A 22,625-nucleotide genomic window follows, 5' to 3' on the forward strand; every position below is an offset into this window, starting at 1 on the left:
GACCCAAATTTATAAGAGAGCATCTACACCAGTGATTGTGAACCTATGACACGCCTGTCAGAGGTGACACACGAACTCATTTTTTTTGGTTGATTTTTCTGTTAAATGGCATTTAAATATATAAAATAAATATCAAAAATATAAGTCTTTGTTTTACTATGGTTGCAAATATCAAAAAATTTCTATATGTGACACAGCACCAGAGTTAAATTAGGGTTTTTCAAAATGCTGACATGCCGAGCTCAAAAGGTTCGCCATCACTGCTCTAAATTAACTAACATAAATCTATCTTCTCTAAGTGTGAGTGGCAGAAGTTGGTCCTTTATTTTCAAAGGAGGTCCTTTATTTTCTGAAGGCCTCAATATCCCCTGGACAAACTCATAGTCACAGTTCCACACTAAGAGAGCTGAGAGACCCTCAATCTGGAGTACAAAGAATTAGAGCAAACATGATCACCTCCCCATTGAATTCCTCAACGTCTCCAATAACTGGAGACCAATCTAACAACCACTTTGGACAAGACATGCTTCACAGAGCATAGCTTCAGAATATATACTGAACCATTAGGTTGGTAAGGAAACTTTCCCTTCCACTTAAGACACTTATACATAGTTGGAAATTTTTGTTTTCTAAACATATTACTTTTAGGGGAGTTAACTTCAGGAATTTTCCTACTAAAAATATGGAGGATATGTAAGTATCCAGTAATGTTAAGTAACTAGTAACTTTTATATCCATGAATCTCACAAAATGGGAAAAAGGAACTTAACTAACTTTTTTATATTACGCAGAGAAATCCTCAATAAAAACAATCTAACAATATCACAGGCTTCTTCACAATTTAGTTAATATTGTTGGTAAACACTGGTCGTATAATTGATGGTTGACTAACTCGGCAGTTTCATGTCATTTAAGAATAACAAACATACTTACAAATATTTTAAATAAAATGTAAAGAAAAGAAATACCTCAAGTTCCACCAGAGCTGCAGTCACTGCATCCGTTGCAAGAGCACCAGCCTGTAGCTTTTCAATTGCCTATGAAAACAAGGGGAGAGATTATTCATTGTAAAACCACAACTTCTCGAAAATATAGGCAATAAAATATCATACATTTCTCACAGCAATATTTTTTCTCACATATCTCCTCCGACAAGGGAAACAAAATTGGCATTTGTTTTGTTTTAATATATTTTTATTGATTACAGAGAGGAAGGGCGGGTGAGAGAGAGATAGGAACATCAATGATGAGAGCGAATCATTGATTGGCTGCCTCCTCCACACCTCCAACAACCCGAGCATGTGCCCTGATCAGGAATCAAACTGTGACCTCCTGGTTCATAGGTCAACACTCAACCACTGAGCAACACTGGTCAGGCACAAATCATATTCTTTTGTAATATAAATTACACAGAGTAAAGGTCTATAAAATCACCTTGCTTCCTCGCTTCTTGAATATAAGTTAAGAGAGGAAAGAAAGACAAGGAAGACTGATTGCTAAATGAACTATTAAAGCTCCAAGTCAGTCTATAAAGAGAAAGCTCAAACAGAACTGGATTAAACTTTTAATATATTTTTTATTAATTTCAGAGAAGAAGAGAGAAGAGAGAGAAAGAAACATCAAAGATGAGAGAAAATCATTGATCTGTCAGAATTGCATTAAACTTTTAAGAAGTTCATTCATTGTATAAATTGAGGAGGCTGAGTATATACTCCAAATGTATTAAATTTCTAGGACTATATAGTTGTTCTACATAAGAAAAACATTTCTTTTTAGATAATGAAAAGATTTCACACTTTGAAAATAAAGGACAAAAAATATAAAAGCACTTTGAGAACTTTTCGCTTTATTATAAATTTTAAAAAATATCTCTATAAGAAAATATTCTTATTTATTTATGGGATTTCATTCGTAACAGAAAGCCTGGATCTCTAACAAAGTATAATCTTTCTTTTAAATGGTATGTAAATAGAAATAAAAAGGGTTGGAAGATTCATTTACTTGATATACAATACACAATTAACATTTTATTTAAGTAGAAGTAAATGAAAGGTTTCCCTATAAGAGTATTTAGTCAGGATCAAAATAAAAACAAACAATATTTCTTCTGATTCCATTCCTGCCACATTAAGTATTCAACAATTTAGCAAAACCTCAAAAACCAAAGAGAAAAAAAAACACAACTCAGTACAAGAGCAAAGCTAACTCAGGAATGATAATGAATTTCCATGATACAAACTACATGATGAAAAACAGAAGGAAAATGTAAGGGATGATCTCCCTAAGAAAAGCACCCATTTTCATTTGTTAGTATTTTTTTACCTTCACAGAAAGACACATTGGCTGCCTTTGAGCAGTTTTCTATAGAGCTCAACGTCTTGGCAAAGACTAAAAGATATATGATTAAGGGCCCATAATTCCAAAAATACAGATTTTAATCTGGGAAAGGAAGGAAAAGTTCTAAGCATGATTTGGAGAATAAAACAACACAAAATAAAACAAAGACCTCACAAATATGAGCTAAATTATTTGATGGTCCAAACCAAGGATGATTTTATACAACGCTTAAAATTTGGAATTTCAAGGTAAAGCTCCTCTATAGTCAAAACAGAAATTTTTATTATACCTTCTGACAAGCTCGTTTGCATACATGTTTATATTCCTTGGCTTTGGATTCCGAATGATAACCTGCACCTGTAGTGGAACAAACAACCAATTATTAGTATTCATTACAATGAAATGTCACATACTTTGCTATATACTAGAGGCCCGGTGCATGAAATTTGTGCACTGAGGGGGATTGTCCCATAGCCCCACCTGCACCCTCTCCAATCTGGGACCCCTCGGGGGTTATCCAACTGCCGGTTTAGGCCTGATCCCATAAACCGGCAGTCAGATATCCCTCTCACAATCTGAGACTGCTGGCTCCCAACCGCTCATCTGCCTGCCTGCCTACCTGCTTAATTGCCCCTAACCGCTTCTGCCTGCCAGCCTGATCACACCTAATTGACTGACTAACTGCTCCCCTGCTGGCCCGATTGCCCCCAACTGCCCTCTCCTGCCAGCCCGGTCAACCCTAATTGCCCTCCCCTGCCAGCGTGGTTGCCCCTAACTGCCCTCCTTTGCAGGCCCAGTTGCCCCCAACTGCTCTCCCCTGCTGGCCTAGTCCCCCCTAACTGCCCTCCCCTGCTGGCCTGATCACCCACAACTGCCTTCCCCTGCCAGTCATCTTGTGGCGGCCATTTTGTGACCACATGGGAGTGGCCATCTTGTGTGAGGGTGTGATGGTCAATTTGCATATTACCTCTTTATCATATAAGATATAAATGGCTAAGTGATTGAACAACGGAACAACTGGTCACTATGATGTGCACTGACCACCAGGGGGCAGATGCTCACTGCAGGAGCTGCCCCCTGGTGGTCAGTGTGCTCCCACAGCCAACCTCCCGTGGTCCCTCCCCTAAGCTGGCCAAACCTCCCACGGTCCCTCCCCCCAGCTGTCCGGTCCCATCGACCCCAATCAGGGTGGCTGGCCAACCTCCTGCAGTCCCTCTCCCTGGACAACCACCAGTGGCCCCAATTGCTGGCCAGGCCAAGGGACCCTACCTATGCATGAATTCGTGCACTGAGCCTATAGTATTATATAAATAGTCCTTACAAACTAATGCTCTCCTAGTAACAATAAAACTATTGTCTTAACTGTATGTGGTTTTAAAAAATCTAATAGCTTCTTTCTCCACCAGAAGCCTTTTTAATACCATGCCTTCTCTTCTTTTTCAAAAACTATTCTCTGGGCAGAAGCACCAGAAATAGCTCATGTCCCCAAAGAAGTTTCATCAAAGTCACCTCTCCTCCTTTTTGAAAAACCTGTCTCCAAAGTCAGGAGTTTTTTGGCCTGGAGCTGATAACCCAAGTAGTGTCAGGGAAAAGAGTCCCTTCAAGTTCTTCTTGGTTGACCAAAAGAAACCACCTGCTATTTGGGAATCCAGAATTCTTAAAAGTAACTTTACAAAACTAGTTAGTTTCTAAATAGCATTTGAAGCTGAGGGGTGTTACAGCATACCTATACTACCACACCCACCACCAATACTACCACGCCTATCCAAACGTTTACATCCTCTGGAATTTAAGCCCAGGGTGTCTCTGAAACCTCACTGATGGTGTATTCCTGCCTGCCTATTAGAAATTCTATTGGTCCCTGGCTCTTTTTTTTTTTAATATATTTTATTGATTTTTTTACAGAGAGGAAGGGAGAGGGATAGAGAGTTAGAAACATCAATGAGAGAGAAATATGGATCAGCTGCCTCCTGCTGCACACCCCTGACTGGGGATGTGCCCACAACCAAGGTACATGCCCTTGACCGGAAACGAACCCGGGACCCTTCAGTCCGCAGGCTGTCGCTCTATCCACTGAGCCAAACTGGTTAGGGCTGGTCCCTGGCTCTTAATAAACACCCAGCAACTTCCTCAAGAGAATGGCCCTGAAATTTGTTTCCCTAAAAAGGTTAATTGTTTAGTAAATAAGAAAGAAACCAAGACAAGAGTCCTTAAACTGCTGTGATAATTAGGCTTCTAATCAAAGTTCTGAACCCCCACCCCACCCCATCCCCACCCAAGCCCCAAAGCCCTATAGCAGTACAGCATAAGGAAGATTAAGAACTACATCTCTAAGCCTCCTGGGTCCTCGTGTGAGGCTGAAGATTGACACAAACTTAACCTATCTTTTCTCAACCATTTGAAAGAAAATGAAAATATATCTGCTTTTTTGTTAATTCTTCTGGATTAGATTCTATAAGACTTCCCAGAAGTCCACCAGTTTGACAAGAAGAAACAATTCCACTCCTCAATGCCAGGTCAAAGCTAACCTTGCTCTCATACTCTATGACTGAGCAAAGTTAAAAGGAGACCCAGCCATTCCTTCTTCTTTCTGGGAGGTCCTAAACTTTAGAAACTGAATACAGGCAAGTAAGAAATGATTACAGGGAGAAAAAAAAAAAGCCTACTGAACAGACCTTGCAGAGGTGCACAGCTCTGTAACTCAAAACTCTTCAATGATAAGGGACCTAAGGGTTAAATTTCACAGTGTCTGTCTGTGCTGTCCTCTGAAGTAGAGATTATAAGCTGATATATTGCCAAACACACTAGATTAGGATTTAAGGGCACATTTAAGGGTTTGTCAACCTGGCTTTAGCAGGAACTAGCCATGTGGCTGAAGCCACTCAATCTCTCTGGTTTTAAGATTCCTCACATATCATACTAAAAAGGCAAACTGGTTCTAACACTGTGTAAATGGACTCTAAGATGGCCATACTCAAATATGGGAGCCAAAAAAATTTTTTTCAACAGAGTTATTTTTAAAACTACAAGCCAGAGTATAAAAAATTACTTTGTCTGGTTTTAACACAACCTAAATATATCTATACTAGAGGCCCGGTGCACAAAATTCATGCACGGGTAGGGTCCCTAGGACTGGTCAGCCATCAGGGCAGATCAAGGCCTTCCAGATGCCAGCCAGGGCCTTCCTTCCAGCTGCCGGCCTGGACCTCCCTTCCCCAGCTGCCGGCCAGGGCCTTCCTTTGTTCCGTGCCGCCCCCTGGTGGTCAGCACACATCATAGCGAGCAATCAAACTCCCGGTCTCCCAGTCGAACTCCCATGGGGACAATTTGCATATTAGGCTTTTATATATATAGATATATCAAACATACTCACATGGACAGGAACTGAGGATTAAAAACAAATACAACTTGGTCATGAATTTTCAACAGCATATATCTTTTTTTCTGCTACCTTTAAAAAGTATTTTTATTGTATTTATTGGACTGACATTGGTTGATAAAGTGATATAGGTTTCAGCTGTGCAATTCTATGATACATCATCTGTATAATTGTATTGTGTGTTCACCACCCAAAGTCAAGTCTTTTTCTGTCACCATTTATCCCCCCCTTTACCCTTTTCTACCCGAAAAAGTAAATAATAGGGTAGGGGAGTAAAGAAGACATAAGAAGAGCTGTCATTTCAAGATCTTCCAAGTGAGTAATTAGGGGAGGCCCTCACTATATCGAAGTCAATCTCTTTCGTTCCAATTCCTTTCTGGTACTGTGCCTTCTCCTAAGGTAAAATTCAATTCTCAGTGTACTTAAAGGCAAGAAAAAAAAATCAACATTATTTTCATCTTTTGACTCACTCACATAGAGCTTACCTGCATGTACCAACACAAAGCCCCCTCGCTTCTCTTTATGGAACTGCTTTGTTTCCAACTCTTTGGCTGTTATTTTAACAGTCGAAACCTGAGATGATCTGGAAGGCAGCCCTTCTCCAGAACTCATCCCCTTCTCCATGGTCATTCTCCAAGTTTACCATCTTCTACTGGAAAAAAAGCATATTTCCATCCAAAAGTAATTGCAGGAGAGGAATTACCCTAAAAGAAAACAAACAAAGATGGTATACATCCCTTTGTACTAGCACCCACATAACTGATACAAATTAGTACAGAGATACCTTTCAAAAAAAACAACAGTTTAAAGTTAGTTAACTCAGTAATTCGAAGACTATAAAAATACTAGACTTTAAATCTTTCTGTCCACTATAAAAACAAAAGAACTGTTATAAATACACTTCATACCAAGTCCAAATATATTTTATCTTTCATTTTATCTACATTAAAGAAAACCTCAATATAACTTAAAACCCACTTTCTACTGCCGGCAAACCAAATCCTAATAATCTGCGGGACATTTTAGAATCACGAGCAATGCTGGCTACATCACCAAACTTGGATTGCGGCTTACTTTTTTTTACAGCTTCATTGCGATATAATTGACGTGTAATATTATGTAAGTTTAAGGTGTACAATGTGATGATTTGATACTCGTACATACTACAAAATGATTACGACAATAAGGTTAGTTTACACATCTAGCACCCCAACATAATTACAAGTTTTTGTGTGCTGTAAGAACATTTCAGATGTATAGATTGCTGCTTTAAGAAATAAAGCAAAAAGAAATAAGCAACATATGTATTTGCACTGTCTATGCAGAACCTCTTAAGAAAAACCTAATGCTCCATAGCACAATGTAAAACAAAAATGCAAACAAAATTATATGACTGAACCAAGAAACTCAAATAACACTGTGCAAATACTTGTTAAGTTTTATGAAAGCATTATTTCTGAGATTCTCAACAGATAAATAATGAAATATAAAATGAATTACAAGCAACTTATACCACAAAGTTTCTAATTTTTTCTCAGAAGTTTCTAGCAATCTTGGCTTAACAATAAAAATGGCAGAACACATTTTATATTAAGGAAAAATTGAACATTTAAAAATCAACACAGATACATCTGAGAGGAAGGTGATTGAAACTACTTAAACCTAGAGTCACACTGTTAAGTAAAATCTGTACCTTATTTGAAAGTGAGAAATGAGAAAGGACAGAATTTATTTTTTCCAATATAAATAGTAATATAAACACTGAGTTAGATGACTGCTTAGAGCTGCTGCATACAGCCTGGATACATATAAGAAGGTAAGAAAGGGAAGTCTGGATTCACCCTGAATTACCAGCTGAAGACTTGCTGAGGAGAAGACTTTTAAACAAGGAAATACAAAAACTACCTCAAGACTGCACCTGTATAACAGCTCACACGTTGGGGTTGAGCCTCACAGTCAACCAGCCGACAGGAGATCCCACCCATGAATGGGACAAAAACAATCAAGACCCAATTACAACAGGAGGGCCCAAATAATCAACAAAAGGGTCTCTCGTAGAGCATATAGCTCAGAAGTTCAAGGAAACTGTATCAATGGGTCCCACACAACATTTACTACAAAAGGCCACCCCATGAAGACTGGGAGTCATAGCACATATAGCTAATACATAGAAACAAACACAAAGAGACAACTGAAGTGGGGAGACATGAAATAACCTCCGAAGAAAAGAAGGAATCTTGAGAAAAAGACCTAAATGAGATGGAAGAAAGCAATTTACAGATATAGAGTTCAGAGGAAGGGTTATAAGGATGTTCAAGGAAGGTAGTGAGAAATACAAGGAACTTAGTGGAAACTACATCAGCATGAAAAAAAACAAAACATATAAACCAAGAATAAGAACCAGTCAGGCCCAGGCCAGCGTGGGTAAGTATTTGAGAGTCAACCTATGAATCAGGAGGTCACAGTTCAATTCCCAGTCAGGGCATAGGCCCGGGGTTACCGGCTCAATCCCCAAAGCGAGTTGGTTATACAGGAGGCAGCAATCAATGATTCTCTCTCATCACTGATGTTTCCATCGCTCTCTCCCTCTCCCTTCCTCTTTAAAATCAATAAAAATATGTTTTTTTAAAAAAGAACCAGTCAGAAATGAAGAATACTATATCTGACATCAAGAATACACTGGAGCCCAGCCAGTGTGGCTCAGTGGTTGAGCATCAACCCATGAACCAAGAAGTCACCAGTTCAATTTCCAGTCAGGGCACATGCCCAGGTTGTGGGCTCAATCTCCAGTAGGGGGTGGGCAGGAGGCAGTGGATTGTTGATGTTTCTCTCTTATCAATATTTCTCTCTCTCCATCCCTCTCCCTTCCTGTCTCTCTAAAAATCAATAAAAACATACTTTTAAAAAATGATACAATGGAAGGAATTAAAAGCGATAAAGCAGAGGATCAAATTAGCGACTAAGCAGAAAAAAAAATCAACAAGGAACCAGCGACCTTAAATGACACACTAGATCAGAAAGTCCCAACCAAGATGAACACAAAATGCCACCCACCAAGACACATCATAATTAAAACTGCAAATGTTAATGACAAAGAGAGAATCTTAAGGGCAGCAAGACAGAAATCGATAGTTACCTACAAGGGAGCTCCCATAAGGCTGTCAGCTGATTTCTCAACAGAAACACTACGGGCCAGAAGGGAAGGCATGAAGTATTCAGAGTAATGAAAAGTAAGGATCTGAAACCAAGACTACTCTGTCCATCAAGGCTATCATTCAAAATTGAATGTAAAATAATGAGCTTCCAAGGCCAAAAAAAAAGGCTAAAGGAATTTACTACAACCAAATCATCATTGCAAGAAATGCTAAAGCAACTGTTATAAGAAGAAGAAATAGAGAGAGGAACATAGGCATAAAGCATAAAAGTGGCAATAAATATAAGTACCTATCAATAATAACCTTAAGCGTAAATGCATTAAATGCTCCAATCAAAAGACATAGGGTAGCTGAATGGATGAGAAAACATGACCCAAATATATCCTGTTCACAAGAAATCTACCTCAGAACAAATGACTCACAAAGGAAAAAAGTAAAGGAATGGAAAATTTTTTTCCAAACAAAAGGAAATGAGAAAAAAAAAAAAGCTGGGTAGCAATATTTATACCTGACAAAATAGACTTCAAAACAAAGGCTATAAAACAGACAAAGGAGCTTACTACATGATAATAGTCTCAATCCAACAAGACTATATAACCCTGGTAAACATAGATGCACCCAATATAGGAGCACCTAAAGATACTTTTGTTAAAACTCCTGGAAGACTTGAAGGAAGAGATGGACAGCAAAACCGTCAGAGTAGGAGACTTAAACACTCCACTGACATCACTGGATAGAATTTCCAGACAAAAAATCAACAAGGAACCAGTGACCTTAAATGACACACTAGATCAGATGGATTTAATTGATATTTACAGAACATTTCATCCCCAAGTTGCAGAATACACATTCTTCTCAAGTGCACATGGAACATTCTCAAAGATAGATTACATGTGAGGACACAAAATAAGTATTTACAAGTTCAAGACTGAAATCATACCAAGCATCTTCTCAGATTACAATGGCACGAAACGACATCAACTACAATAAAAAAAAAACTCAAAAACATTAGGACACACAAAGATTAAATAGAAGTTTATTAAACAATGAAGAGGTAATAATGAAATCAAGGAAGAAATCAAAAATTTCCTGGAAACAAATGAAAATGAATACACAACAACCCCAAATCTATGGGATACAGCGAAAACAGTTTTGAGAGGAAAGTTCATAACATTACAGACCTACCTGAAGAAACAAGAAAAGTTCAAATAAACGATAGAACCCTATAACTAAAAAAAAATTAGAAAGAGAACAAGAAAAGCTCAGAGTAAGTAGAAGAAAGGAAATAATAAATATCAGAGTGGGAATAAATGATAGAGACTAAAATAACAATAACAATAACAATATAAAATATCAATGCAACCAAGAGCTGGTTCTTTGAAAAGATAAACAAGATTGATGAATCTTTAGCAAAACTTATCAAGAAACAAAGAGAGAGGACCCAAAAAAATAAAATCAGAAATGAAAGAGGCAAAGTAAGAACTGACAACAGAAAAATAAAAAGGATTGTAAGAAAATACTAAGAACATCTATATGCCAACAAACTGGACAACTTGGATGAAATGGACAAATTCATGGAAACATACAATCTTCTAAAAACCAATCAGGAGTAATCAGAAAATCTGAATAGGCCAATAACAACTAATGAAATTGAAGCAGTAATCAAAAAACTCCCAGTAAACAAAAGTCCTGGACCAAATGGATTCACGGGTGAGTTTTAGCAAACATTCAAAGAAAAACTAACACATATCCTCCTCAAACTATTCCAAAAAATTCAAGTGAAGGAGACTTGCAAGGTCTTTTTACAAGGCCTGCATTATCCTAATTCCAAAACCAGATAAAAACACAACAAAGAAGCCCTAACCGGTTTGGCTCAGTGGATAGAGCATCAGCCTGAGGACTCAAGGGTCCCAGGTTCAATTCCAGTCAAGGGCATGTACCTTGGTTGCAGACACATACCCAGTAGGGAGTGTGCAGGAGGCAGCTGATCGATGTTTCTCTCTCATTGATGTTTCTAACTCTCTATCCCTCTCCCTTCCTCTCTGTAAGAAATCAACAAAATATTTTTTTAAAAAAAAATTTAAAAAAACACAACAAAGAAAATTACAGGCCATTATCCCTGATGAATACAGATGCTAAAACACTCAACAAAATATTAGCAAATCAGATCTGGCAATACATTAGAAAGATCATACACCATGCCCGGATGGGATTTACTCTGGGGATGCAAGGCTGGTACGATATTCCCAAATCGATAAATTTGATACATCACATAAATAAATTGAAAGATGAAAATCACATGATCATATCAATAGATGCAGAAGAAAGCATTTAACAAAATTCAGCACCCAATTTTTTTTTAATTCTCACGTAATGATTGTGAATATATTTTCCTTTTTCTTTTTTTTTTTTTAGAGAGAGAGAGAGTGGAAGGGCATGAAGAGAGGGGAGAGAGGGAGAAAAACACTGATATGAAACACATTGATTGGTTGCCTCCCCCAGACACCCTGACCTGGGGCAGGGATCGAACCTGCAACCCAGGTACATGTACTTGACCAGGAATAGAACCCAACACCCTTTCGTGCACAGACCAGAGTTCTAACCACTGAGCATGTGGGCCAGGGCTCCAGCACCCAATTTTTAATAAAAAAAAAAAAATCTCAGCAAAGTGGAAATAGTAGGAACATATCTCACATAATAAAAGCCATATATCACAACCTGCAACCAACATCATACTCGATGGGCAAAAAATAAAAGTGTTTCCCTTAAGAACTGGAACAAGACAGGGTTGTCCACTTTCATCATCTGTATTCAACACAGTACTGAAAGTCCAAGCCACAGTGATCAGACAAGAACAAAAAATAAAAGGCATCCAAATTGGAAAGGAAGAAGTAAAATTCGCATTATTGGCAGGTGAAATAATATTATATATAGAAAACCCTAAAGATTGCACCAAAAAACTATTAGATTTAATAAATGAATTCGGCAAAGTAGCAAGATACAAAATTAACATCCAGAAATCATTGGCTTTATTATACTCCAATAATGCACTCTCAGAAAGAGAAACAAAAAAAAAAAAAAAAAAAAAAAAAAAAAAAAAAAAAAAAAAAAAAAAACGCCACTTACCGTCACAACAACAAAAAAAAAGATACCTAGGAATAAAATTAAGCAAGGAGGTAAAGGACCTGCACTTGGAAAACTACACTACATTAAAATAAGAAATAAAAATACAAACAAGTGGAAGCATATACAATGTTCATGGATTCAAAGAATTAACATCATTAAAATGTCCATACTACCCAAAGCAATCTATATTGAATGCACTCCCTATTAAATTAGATTCAACACAACCCCTATTAAAATACCATCAGCATATTTCACAGATCTAGAATAAATATTCCAAAAATATACATGGAATAAGATAAGATCCTGGACACAGCAATCTTGCAAAAGAAGAATAAAATCAGAGGGATCACAATCGAGGATATCAAACTAAACTACAAAGCCATTGTAATCAAAACAGCCTGGTAGTGGCATAAGAATAGGTATATAGTAGATCAATGGAACAGAATAGAGATCCCAGAAAATGACCCACACCATTATGGTCAATTAATATTTGACAAGTGACACAAGAACATACAATGGAGTAAAGACAGTCTCTTCAATAAATGGTGTTGGGGAAACTGGACAGGTACATGCAAAAATATGAAACTAGACCACCAACCTACACCATACACAATAAAAAAAATCAAAATGGATAAAAGACTTAAATGTAAGTTGCAAAACCATAAAAATCCTAGAAGAAAACATAGGCAGTTAAATCTCAGACATCTCACATAGCAGAATTTCCACAGATACATCTCCTAGGGCAAGAAAAACAAAGAAAAATAAACAAATGGGACCACATCAAACTAAAAAGCTGCTGCACAGCAAAAGAAACCAGCATTAAAATGAAAAGGGAACCCACTGTATGAGAGAACATATTAAGCAATGATACATCTCATAAGGAGTTAATTCCAAAATAGATCAAGAACTCATACAACTCAACAAAAGGAGCATAAACAATCCAGTTAAAAAATAGGCGAAGGACCTGAATAGACACTGCTCCAAAGAGAACATACAGATTGCCAAGAGACATATGAAAAAAATGCTCAACATCACTAATCATCAGAGAGATAAAAATTAAAATAAGTTATCACCTCACACCTGCCAGAATGGCTACCATCAATAAATCAACAAACAAGTGCTGGAGAGGATGAGGAGAAAGGGAAACCCTAGTACACTGCTGGTGGGAATGCAGACTGGTGCAGCCACTGTGAAAAACAGTATGGAATTTCCTCAAAAAATTTAAAATGGAAGTGCTGTTTGATCCAGTTATCCCACTTCTTGTAATATAAAAGAATGCATGCATCCCCATGTTCATAGCAGCGTTACTTACCCTAGCTGAGATCTGCAAACAGCCCAAGTGCCCATCTACCTATATAATAAAAGGGTAATATGGAAATTGAGCTTAACAGCGGGAACAACCGGGAATGACCGGTAGCTATGATGCGCACTGACCACCAGGGGGCAGATGCTGAACATAGGAGCTGCCTCCTGGTGGTCAGTGTGCTTCCACAGGGGGAGCCCCGCTCAGCCAGAATCCAGCTCATGGCTGGCCAGCACAGGGGCAGTGGCAGGAGCCTCTCCCACTTCAGTGGCAACGCTAAAGATGTCCAACTAAAGGCTTTGGCCCATTGCCCCCAGGGAGAGGGCCTAAGCCGTTAGTCAGACATCCCCCAAGGGCTCCCGGGCTGCCAGAGGGATGATTGACTGACAGCTTAGGCCTGATCCCCCGGGGAGCAGGCCTAAGCAAGCAGATGGACATCCCCCGAGGGGTCCCGGACTGCAAGAGGGCACAGGCTGGGCTGAGGGGACCCCCACCCCACCCCCTGCCAACGAGTGCACGAATTTTTGTGCACCGGGTCTCTGGTCAGTAAATAAGTGGATAAAAAGCTATGGTACATTTACACCATGGAATACTATGTGGCTATAAAAAAGAAGGATCTCTTACCCTCTGTGACAGCATGGAATTGTTATGCTAAGCGAAATAAGCAAGTATGGGTGAGACAAATATCACATGACTTCACTTGTATGTGGAATCTAATGAACAAAATAAACTGACAAACAAAATAGGTCCAAAGACCTGGCTGCGTGGAACAGACCCAGCAGATCTCAGAGGGAAGGGGGTAGGAGTGAGGTTAGGGAGAGATTAACCAAAGAACTTATACGCATATATGCATAGCCCATGAACACAGACAATAGTGTGATGAAGGCCTGGTGTGGGGTGGGGCCTGGCTAGAGGGGGTCAAAGTAAAGAAAATGGGGGATATCTGGAATACTGTCAACAATATAATTTTTTTTTAAAGTGACTTAGTTGCTTAGCCCAAAAAAGCAGTGTATGCAAAGTGTAGTCTGTATACTAGGGTTTGTTACCAGTCTGAAATAAATTATTTTATTAATATATTAATTGCTTTATATGTACATTTTCAATATATAATGTACAGCTTTGAATTTCTTTTCTATTTCATGATTTTTACACTTATATTTTTGATACAATTTTATCTACTAAATCTAATAAAAACTTGAGCTTTTATTTATATCTTTCATTCACATTTCCATATTTCAGTTTTGTTTGGGTTTTGCTTTTTGGTTTTGTATTTTATAAAAGAAATGGTCACAAATAAACTGAACATTTTTTAAGCTGGTCCTTTACACCAGAGATAGCCTGAGAAGCACGGCAATATTGTATTTTAACTTGCTTTAATTCTTCATTAAAGAGTCCATTTAAATTTTATTATATGACATTTTATTTAAAGGACAAATGGTATACGCTGTTATATTAAAATGTTTACATATATTCGTAAACACAGAGAAAATTTTTATTTTACAAAAGAGTGCTGAGCTGATTAAATAAACAGTGAATTTAAATGCCTGTTTTTGTTTTTGCTTTGTGGTGGTGCCTGTCTTTCTAAGGATGGATTTTCTTTCAAAGACTTCACAAAGATCTGCCTCAATTATCTTTACTGACTCTGGTTATTTCTCTGAGATGGGTTTCTATTTATTCATGTGTCAGTTGAATTTAAATGATCATGGTTCATCTGCCAGCCTATACAGGCCATCAAGTCTGACCTAGCCATGAAATGAGCTTGGGCCAACTAGTCCCCACAAAAACAGGTTGAGTAAAAACCCAGGCTTTGGAAAACTAAAAGCTTCAGTTCAAACACAAACACATCCAAGTAGTATGGGTTATTAATCTTCAAGCTACTCTGTCATCAGATGCATTTTTTCATAAATGCAAAAAATAGGACATCAACATTTTATAATGAGTAAAATTTGCAGAATAGGCTTTTTAACGTACATCTATGAAAGATTTTAAAACATTGCTTCTCAAGCTTGTCTGAAAAAATTAAAATGTAGAAGATGAATTAATGTTATTTCCTGAGCAACCTACCATCCCTCAGAGATTCTCTGAAATATATTTATTTTGCAAACCATGTCATCTCAATAAACTCCTCCAAAAATGCTGGCTCAAAGTTGTGCTGGACTGGGAAAAGAACTCAAGGATACAGGCTATCCAGCACACAATTCTGGCCTTCAGCTCACAATGGTTACTGGAATGCTTTTAACTCAATTAGAAATGAAGCAACTTCTACTCCAACATCAGTTTTTGTTTAACTCAAAACCCATTAAAGGTCTGAACCACCTAATAAATAAAGAGTTCCAACGAATGACTAAAAAAAGACAAAAAAGGGGCTAATGGGCAACGGCCAATTAACAGAAAAACTACACAACAGTTTAAACAGATCAAAAGATGCTAAAACTCTCTCAAAAGAAAGATGCATAATAAAACTACACTGAAATACCATTTTTTAACTTGGATTGGCGAATATCAAAAAGATAACATCTTTGTTTTCAGGGTATGAGAAACAGGAGTTTTCATACATTACTAGTGGGAGCATCCTATATATATAGTAAAAGCCTAATATGCAAATTGTCCCCTCGGGCAGTCATTCTACCAAGAGTTTGACCAAGAGACCAAGAGTTCGACCACCCACTATGACATGCGCTGACCACCTGGGGGTGGCACAGAACATGGCAGGCATCAGCGACGCGATGCTGGCAGCAGGAGGCAATGGAGGCACTGCCGGCCCCAATGGGCCCCGATGAGAGCGGGATTGCAGCAGGATGGTGGAGCAGGTGAGTGGGCAGCACCAGGCCAAGGTGGAGCAGGTGAGTGGGCGGCACCAGGAGGTTGTAAGTGGAGGCCCGATCACCCTGCCAATCGCCCCACAGACAGCAACCAGCAGCGGCAGCAGCGGGGGCAGGGCCACCCCCGAGCTCCCAGGCGCTGAGGGAGCCAGGCAGGGGACCCAGCCCCAATCAATCACCCCACAGGCGGAATGGTGGAGGTGAGGGGGCAGTGCCAGACCAAGGCGGGGTGCCAGGCAGGGCTGCGGAGCTGCAGGGCTGAGAGGCTGGGGGCCCGAGCTGGGACCCAATCTCTGCAGGCCATCCCGAGGGACCCCATTTGTGCACAAATTCGTGCACCAGGCCTCTAGTAAAATAATACAACTTGCCCTAGCCAGTTTGGCTTAGTGAATAGAGCATCGGCCTGCCAACTAAAGAGTCCCAGGTTCTATTTTAGTCAAGGGACATGCCCAGATTGTGGGCTCGATCCCCAGTGGGGAGCATGCAGGAGGAGGCTGATCAATGATTCTCATTATTGATGTTTTTATCTCTCTCTCCCTCTCCCTTTCTCTCTGAAATCAATAAAAAAAATGTAAGAAGAAATTAATAAATAAAATAAAATAATACAACTCAACAAGGACAATTTGGCAAAATTGAACAAAATTACAAATGTATACTGAAAGACTATAATAGGAAAGACATAAACCAACAACATGTCTCAGTGGAAGTGGTTAAAAAAAAAAAGTAGCCATTGGAAAAAATGAGAATGTTCTTAACCCTTTGAGTGCCAACCAATATCCTAGGAACTAAGCTAAAATTGCCAAGGCATTTTTGCTGATTTTACAGCAGTTTAGGAAAAAAATTATGAATCGCAAGTAAATGAAGTTACATATTCAAAAACTTAAGGAAACCTTCACTACATTTGTTTTCATCTTTGACATACATCGTAGAACCTGTAAAAAATTAGGCAGATAAATGCCAGTGGTCAATTTAGAATCACAAACATTCGGCATCATAAGTAATCTGCACTTAGGTGCCATCTGTCAATAAAGAGTGAACTACTAGCATCTAATAGTGACACTGCAGGAGGAGCGCGATAGCGCTCCCGGCACTTTTAGCAAAAGACAGGAGGAGCGCAATCAGGCTCCCCAGCACTCTAGGGATTAATATATAAATATGGAATGACAGATCTTGAAGATATTTTGGTAAGTAAAAAAAACAAAACCTAGTACAGAATTATATGCCGTACCATACTCTGAGGAAGGGGAGAAAAAATAATATGGCTAAATATATATATATATACACACACACACACACACACACAAAGTATAAATCTGAAAGAATATACCAAAAAATAGTATAATAGTATTTACCAGTAGATTTGGATGACTGATCGACAGAGGTAATACAAAAATGCTACTGGTCATCATTTTGTACCTTTCAATTTTAAACAATCTGAATATATTAAAGAAAATTTTTTTATTTATTTATAGGAACACAAGGTAACTAAGTCCAAGTTCAAAAATAGGACAAGCCTATGAGATACCACTAAAAACTGCAGTAAGAGGGAAAACTCCTCAACATTTTTCCTACATAGGGAACAAAAAGATAAAAACATGGCCAATCAACAATACTATTGGCCTAATAGGTCTTTTTTGGTTTTGTTTCTCTGGATCTTGAACTTTTGGGGCCTGTACAAACTATAGTGTTATAGGTAATTCAAATTAAAAATAAATCACAGTATTTGGTCTCTACAGTTAAGACTAAAGAGTAAATATTAAATCATGACCAATATATTAATATCAAATATCCCTGTGATGTTTTATCATATTTGTAGTCATTATTAACAAATCACTATTTAAAACTGATGAAGCATACATCAATATAGTCACAAGAAAAATACCTAACAATTCCACAAAGTTTTTAGGTAACAACCCATCACAAAAGGTTTCCACTGTAAGGAGATGCATAAACATGTTACAGTTTCATAGAACAAAAAGACAAACAAACAATTTTATAGACCCATTTTTATCATGCCTTTATTTCTGAATATGTCTGAATATAGACATTTTGCAACTTCCTACCAATGATATTAAATTTAGTTTTATTATTTCTAAAAAACACTGGTAACTTGCCCATCCTCTGCAACAGTTGCTTGAAAAGTTAAACATAAAGTTAGCGTATGACCCAGCAATTCTACTCCTAGGTATAGACCCAAGAGAACTGAAAACATATCCACACAAAATCTTGAACATGGATGTTTAGAGCAGAATTGTTCATAAAAAGCAAAAAGTGAAAACAACTCAAATGTCCATGAACTGGTGATAATTAAAAATGATATATTCATACAATGGAACATTATTCAGCCATTAAAAGGAATGAAGTGTTGATACATACTATGGCATTATGAACCTCGAAAACAATTTAAAAAATCAGACACCAAAGGCCACATGTTGTATGTTTTCATTTACATGAAATGTCTACCATAGGCAAATATAAAGAGACAGTAAGTAGATTAGTGGTTGCCTGGAACTGGAAGGATGGAGTGGATTAGGGAAGCACTGCTAACAGGGGTACAGTTTCCTTTGGGGGCAATAAAGTGTTCCAAAATTGATTGTGGCAGTGGCTGCACAATTCTAAATATTCTAAATACCACTGAATTATACACTCTAAGTGGGTAAATTAAATGGTAAATAAATTCTATCTTAATAAAGCTGTTTGGGAATAAAGAAAAATTTCTTGCTTCCCATAAATTATTTCCTTATCCATAAGATGTATATTTTCCAAATTACCAAACCTCATAGCCTTTTTTTTTTTAATCCTCTGCTTGTAACCTCTGATTCTCTAGATACCCTGCTCTCCTTGGCAAGCACACCCACTCAGCTAGCTAGCTCTTCAAGGCCCCCTGACGCCTCCCAACTTTGTCCTCTCACATGACTGGCAGATGGGCCTATTTTCAAATGTCTCCTTCAGCAATTTTATCCACCACCAACCTTTCAAACTATTCTCTCAGTAAACCAGTTGATTACTAACTCTTTATCTTCTGTCTCTTGAGCTCTAGTCAAAAGTCTGGATAGTTCAACCTGGATCATCCTCACTCTTAGCCTGCCCTAAACAAATTCGTTTCTCCCAGAAATCTAGGTCTTTCCACATAACTCCTTATTTTGCTTAATAGCACCATCCTTTTCTAACTCAACTCGAAGTCATCTTCAACTGCACCCAGGTTCCAAATCCTACTGATTTCTCCCTCAAGCATTTAACTTTCCTTACTGCCTTGACCCCTTGTTCAGCTCACATACCTCTTAGCATAAATGTTACAAAAAGTATTTTAACTTTTCTCAAGTCCAGGCTATCATAAAACATCCATCCACAAAAAGCTGCCAAAATAAATCTCATAAAGAACAGTTCCAATAAAAACAAATAGCATGCCAAAAGACATGAGCAGACAATACATAAAAGAGGAAATATAAACCGGATCCCAATATTAAGGAAAGAATGGTCAAAGAAAGACAAACAAAAATGAAGTATTTCTAACTACCACTGTAACTGCCACCATAAACTGATGTAACCATTTTTAAAAAGCATTTGTCAGTATCAAGGACCTTAAAATGTATGATTTGTATATACTATCTTTCCAGAGATACTCTATGCTTAAACTAAACATGCACAAGTAACAATACCATGGATACCTCTAAGGAGAACTGGGAGGTTGAGGGGAAAGGATAAAAGGGAAAGTTGATTTTTTTCCTAATAACCTTTTGTATTTGAACTTTTTTTTAACTAGGTACTCTACTACAAAGAGAATATGTAATTAGCCATCTCTGAGACCACGAGGAATGTAATTAACCTGATTATCAAGGCCAGGAGAGAAACTCAGAATAAAACATTGTTTTTGCTCCAGGGACATTCATGGCATTGATTTAAGGTCTAAATTTTGACCCCATTTCTCTCAAAGATTGTTTTATTTTCCTACTGCATGTGATGACACTGTTTTTTTCCCTTTAACCCATTTAGAAAACTACCACATGTTCTGTTTGCCCCTCATGTTGAAGTTTTTGCTCTAGATTTACTTAGTGACTTTTAGAAGCAGTTGAAAGAGGAAATTGTGAAATCCATCTTACAGAAAAAAGCTTTTACAGAAATCCAGCCCTGAAGCTATAGCTGAATAAAGAAATGTTTTGTTGCTCTTACCATCATGATGACACTGAAGGTTTAATGCCCCATTAAGTAAGCTCCAAAGCCTACTTATTTCATCTTTGACCCAGTAATTCCACTTCTGAGAACACTTTCTACCAAAATAACTTCAAATACAGAAAATGTTTTATGCCTTTAATGTTGTGTTTAAGACAGGATAATTAAGAGAGAGAGAGAGAGAGAGAGAGAGAGAGAGAGAGAGAGAGAGTTAGAGTTAAATGCCCAGCAGAGAAATGCCTAAAATAAGAATAACCTATATATTATGGTCAGTTGGTTTTTGACAAGGGTGCCAGGGCCATTCAATGGGGAAAGGAAGAGTATCCAATAAATAGTGCTGGGACAATTGGATAGCTACATACAAAAGGATGAATTTGCATACCTACCTAACACCATATATAGACCTTAACTCTACATATATCAAGACCTAAATGCAAGAGGTAAAACTATAAAACTCTGGTGAAAAAAGAGGTAAGCCTTCATGACCTTAAATTTGGCAATGGTTTCAGATACGACACCAAAAGCACAAGCAACCAAAAAACTATAAAGTGAACTTCACCAAAATTTTAAACTTTTGTACTTCAAGGACACCATTCAAGAAAGTGAAAAGAAACTCCAAAAAATGGAGAAAATGAGAGGGGGGGGGATATTAAAAATTGTGTATGTGATAAGGGACTTACCTGGACTATGTAAAGAACTCATAAAACTTTAAAATAAGTTTTTAAAAATTTCATTTTAAAAAGGGCAAAGTAATTAAACTGACATTTCTCCAAAGATTTGCAAAAGGCCAAGAAGGGAAAAGATGCTCAACATTTTCAGCCATCCAGAAAATGCAAATCAAAACCACAATGACATACCATTTCACAACCAATGGCAGCAATCAAAAAGACAGGTAAGTATTAACAAGGATATAGAGAAATCTGAACCCTCATATCCTGCTGGTGCAGGCCACTTTGGAAAACATATGGCAGTTCCTCAAAAAGAATTACTGTATGACCCAGAAATTGTTTCTAGTTATATACCCACGAGAACTGAAAACATTCGTCCACACAAAAGCTTGTGTATGGATGTTTATAAAGCAAAAGTATTCATAATAGTCAAAAAGTGGAAACAGCCCATATGTCCATCAACAAAATGCGGCATATTCATATCATGGAATATTATTAAGCCATAAAAAGGAATGTAGTAATAATACATAGTACATGGATTAACCTTGAAAACATTAAGCTAAGTGAAAGAAGCCAGACACAAAGGACACATAGTATATGGTTCCATTTACATGAAATATCCAGAATAGAAAAATCCACAGACACAAAAAGTAGACTAATGGATGCCAGGGACTGAAGAAGCAAGAGGAATGTCTATAATAGGTACAAAGTTTCTTTTGAAGGCAATAAAAATGTTTTGGAATTAGATAGTGGTGATGAGTGCTTGAAAAATCAAATTTACAATTTAAAAGAATGGATGTTATGGTATGTGAATTGTATCTCAGAAAAAAACACATCTATTCATATCATGGATGCAATGTACAAAAATTGGGCTTTCTAGTTACAAAGTCCTTCCTAGGAATCAATCTAGGTGGAGATTAATTGCACCCTGGATACCAAAATCCAAGGATGCTAAATCCAAGGATGCTAAATCCTTTATAATGTAGCTTCCCCCCCCCCCCCCCCGCCAATATTTTCGATTTGTGGTTGGTTGAATCTGCATGGATCCGTGGATACATAGGGCCAAAAGTAATCTTATTTTATATGCATACACTATGATCATAAGTAGATTAAGAATATGCTATGGAAATTACAAAGAATGATTTTTTTTAAAAAGCTGGGTTGGTGGAACCATAGGTGATCTCTTAAAATAGTTCTGCATCTCCCAGATTTTCTTTAATAAGCATGCACCGTTTCTTAGAAGTGGAGGGGGAAAGCTTTATTTAAAATCAGCAAAAAAAAAAAAAAAAAAAGGAAATTATTAAACTCCTGAGCGTGTAAAAATTCCTTAGCTGACTATTGAAGGATTTCGGTCACATGGTCCCCAAATACCTTTCAATCCCTCCCCTACAGAGGCCAGTCCAGTTGCACTCCCTCCTTCGGGAAACAGGGTGCCCTCTCCTGCCAGGGCACCTCCAGCTCCAGCTCTCCACCCTCCTCTCCAAAAGCCGCTCCTCCTTCTAATCGGTCCTCTTCCTCCGACAGAGCAGGAACCGCTAACGTCCTGCGGACCCCACCCTGCCTCGATTACACGCGGGGCGACAGCGCGCCCCCTCGGGTCTCCCGCGAGCCTCAGACTTGGAGAAACCCACAGCCGAAGACTGCCGAGTGGGCGGAGGACAGCGA

At 38.0% G+C, this 22,625-nt stretch overlaps 1 protein-coding gene across 6 annotated transcripts in view; it reads right to left on the minus strand.

The window, feature by feature from the left end:
* TASP1 (taspase 1) overlaps nt 1-22,606 on the minus strand; it is a 244,452-nt gene extending 221,846 nt beyond the window's left edge. For 3 of the 6 annotated variants that reach the window (XM_015560282.1, XM_015560281.1, XM_006758101.2), the window contains exons 1-4: nt 22,332-22,606; nt 6,202-6,420; nt 2,627-2,694; nt 969-1,037 (exon numbers count right to left, since the gene is read on the minus strand). In XM_015560282.1, the coding sequence (XP_015415768.1) occupies nt 969-1,037; nt 2,627-2,694; nt 6,202-6,346 (282 nt within the window). In that variant the 5' untranslated portion in view covers nt 6,347-6,420; nt 22,332-22,606. The remainder of the gene's footprint in view (nt 1-968; nt 1,038-2,626; nt 2,695-6,201; nt 6,421-22,331) is intronic. The other 3 variants (XR_001512903.1, XM_015560280.1, XR_001512902.1) reach the window with 2 other exon arrangements.
* Nucleotides 22,607-22,625: the final 19 nt, after the last annotated feature.

This window comes from Myotis davidii, unplaced genomic scaffold, assembly GCF_000327345.1.
Source record: "Myotis davidii unplaced genomic scaffold, ASM32734v1 scaffold32, whole genome shotgun sequence".
NCBI lineage: Eukaryota > Metazoa > Chordata > Mammalia > Chiroptera > Vespertilionidae > Myotis > Myotis davidii.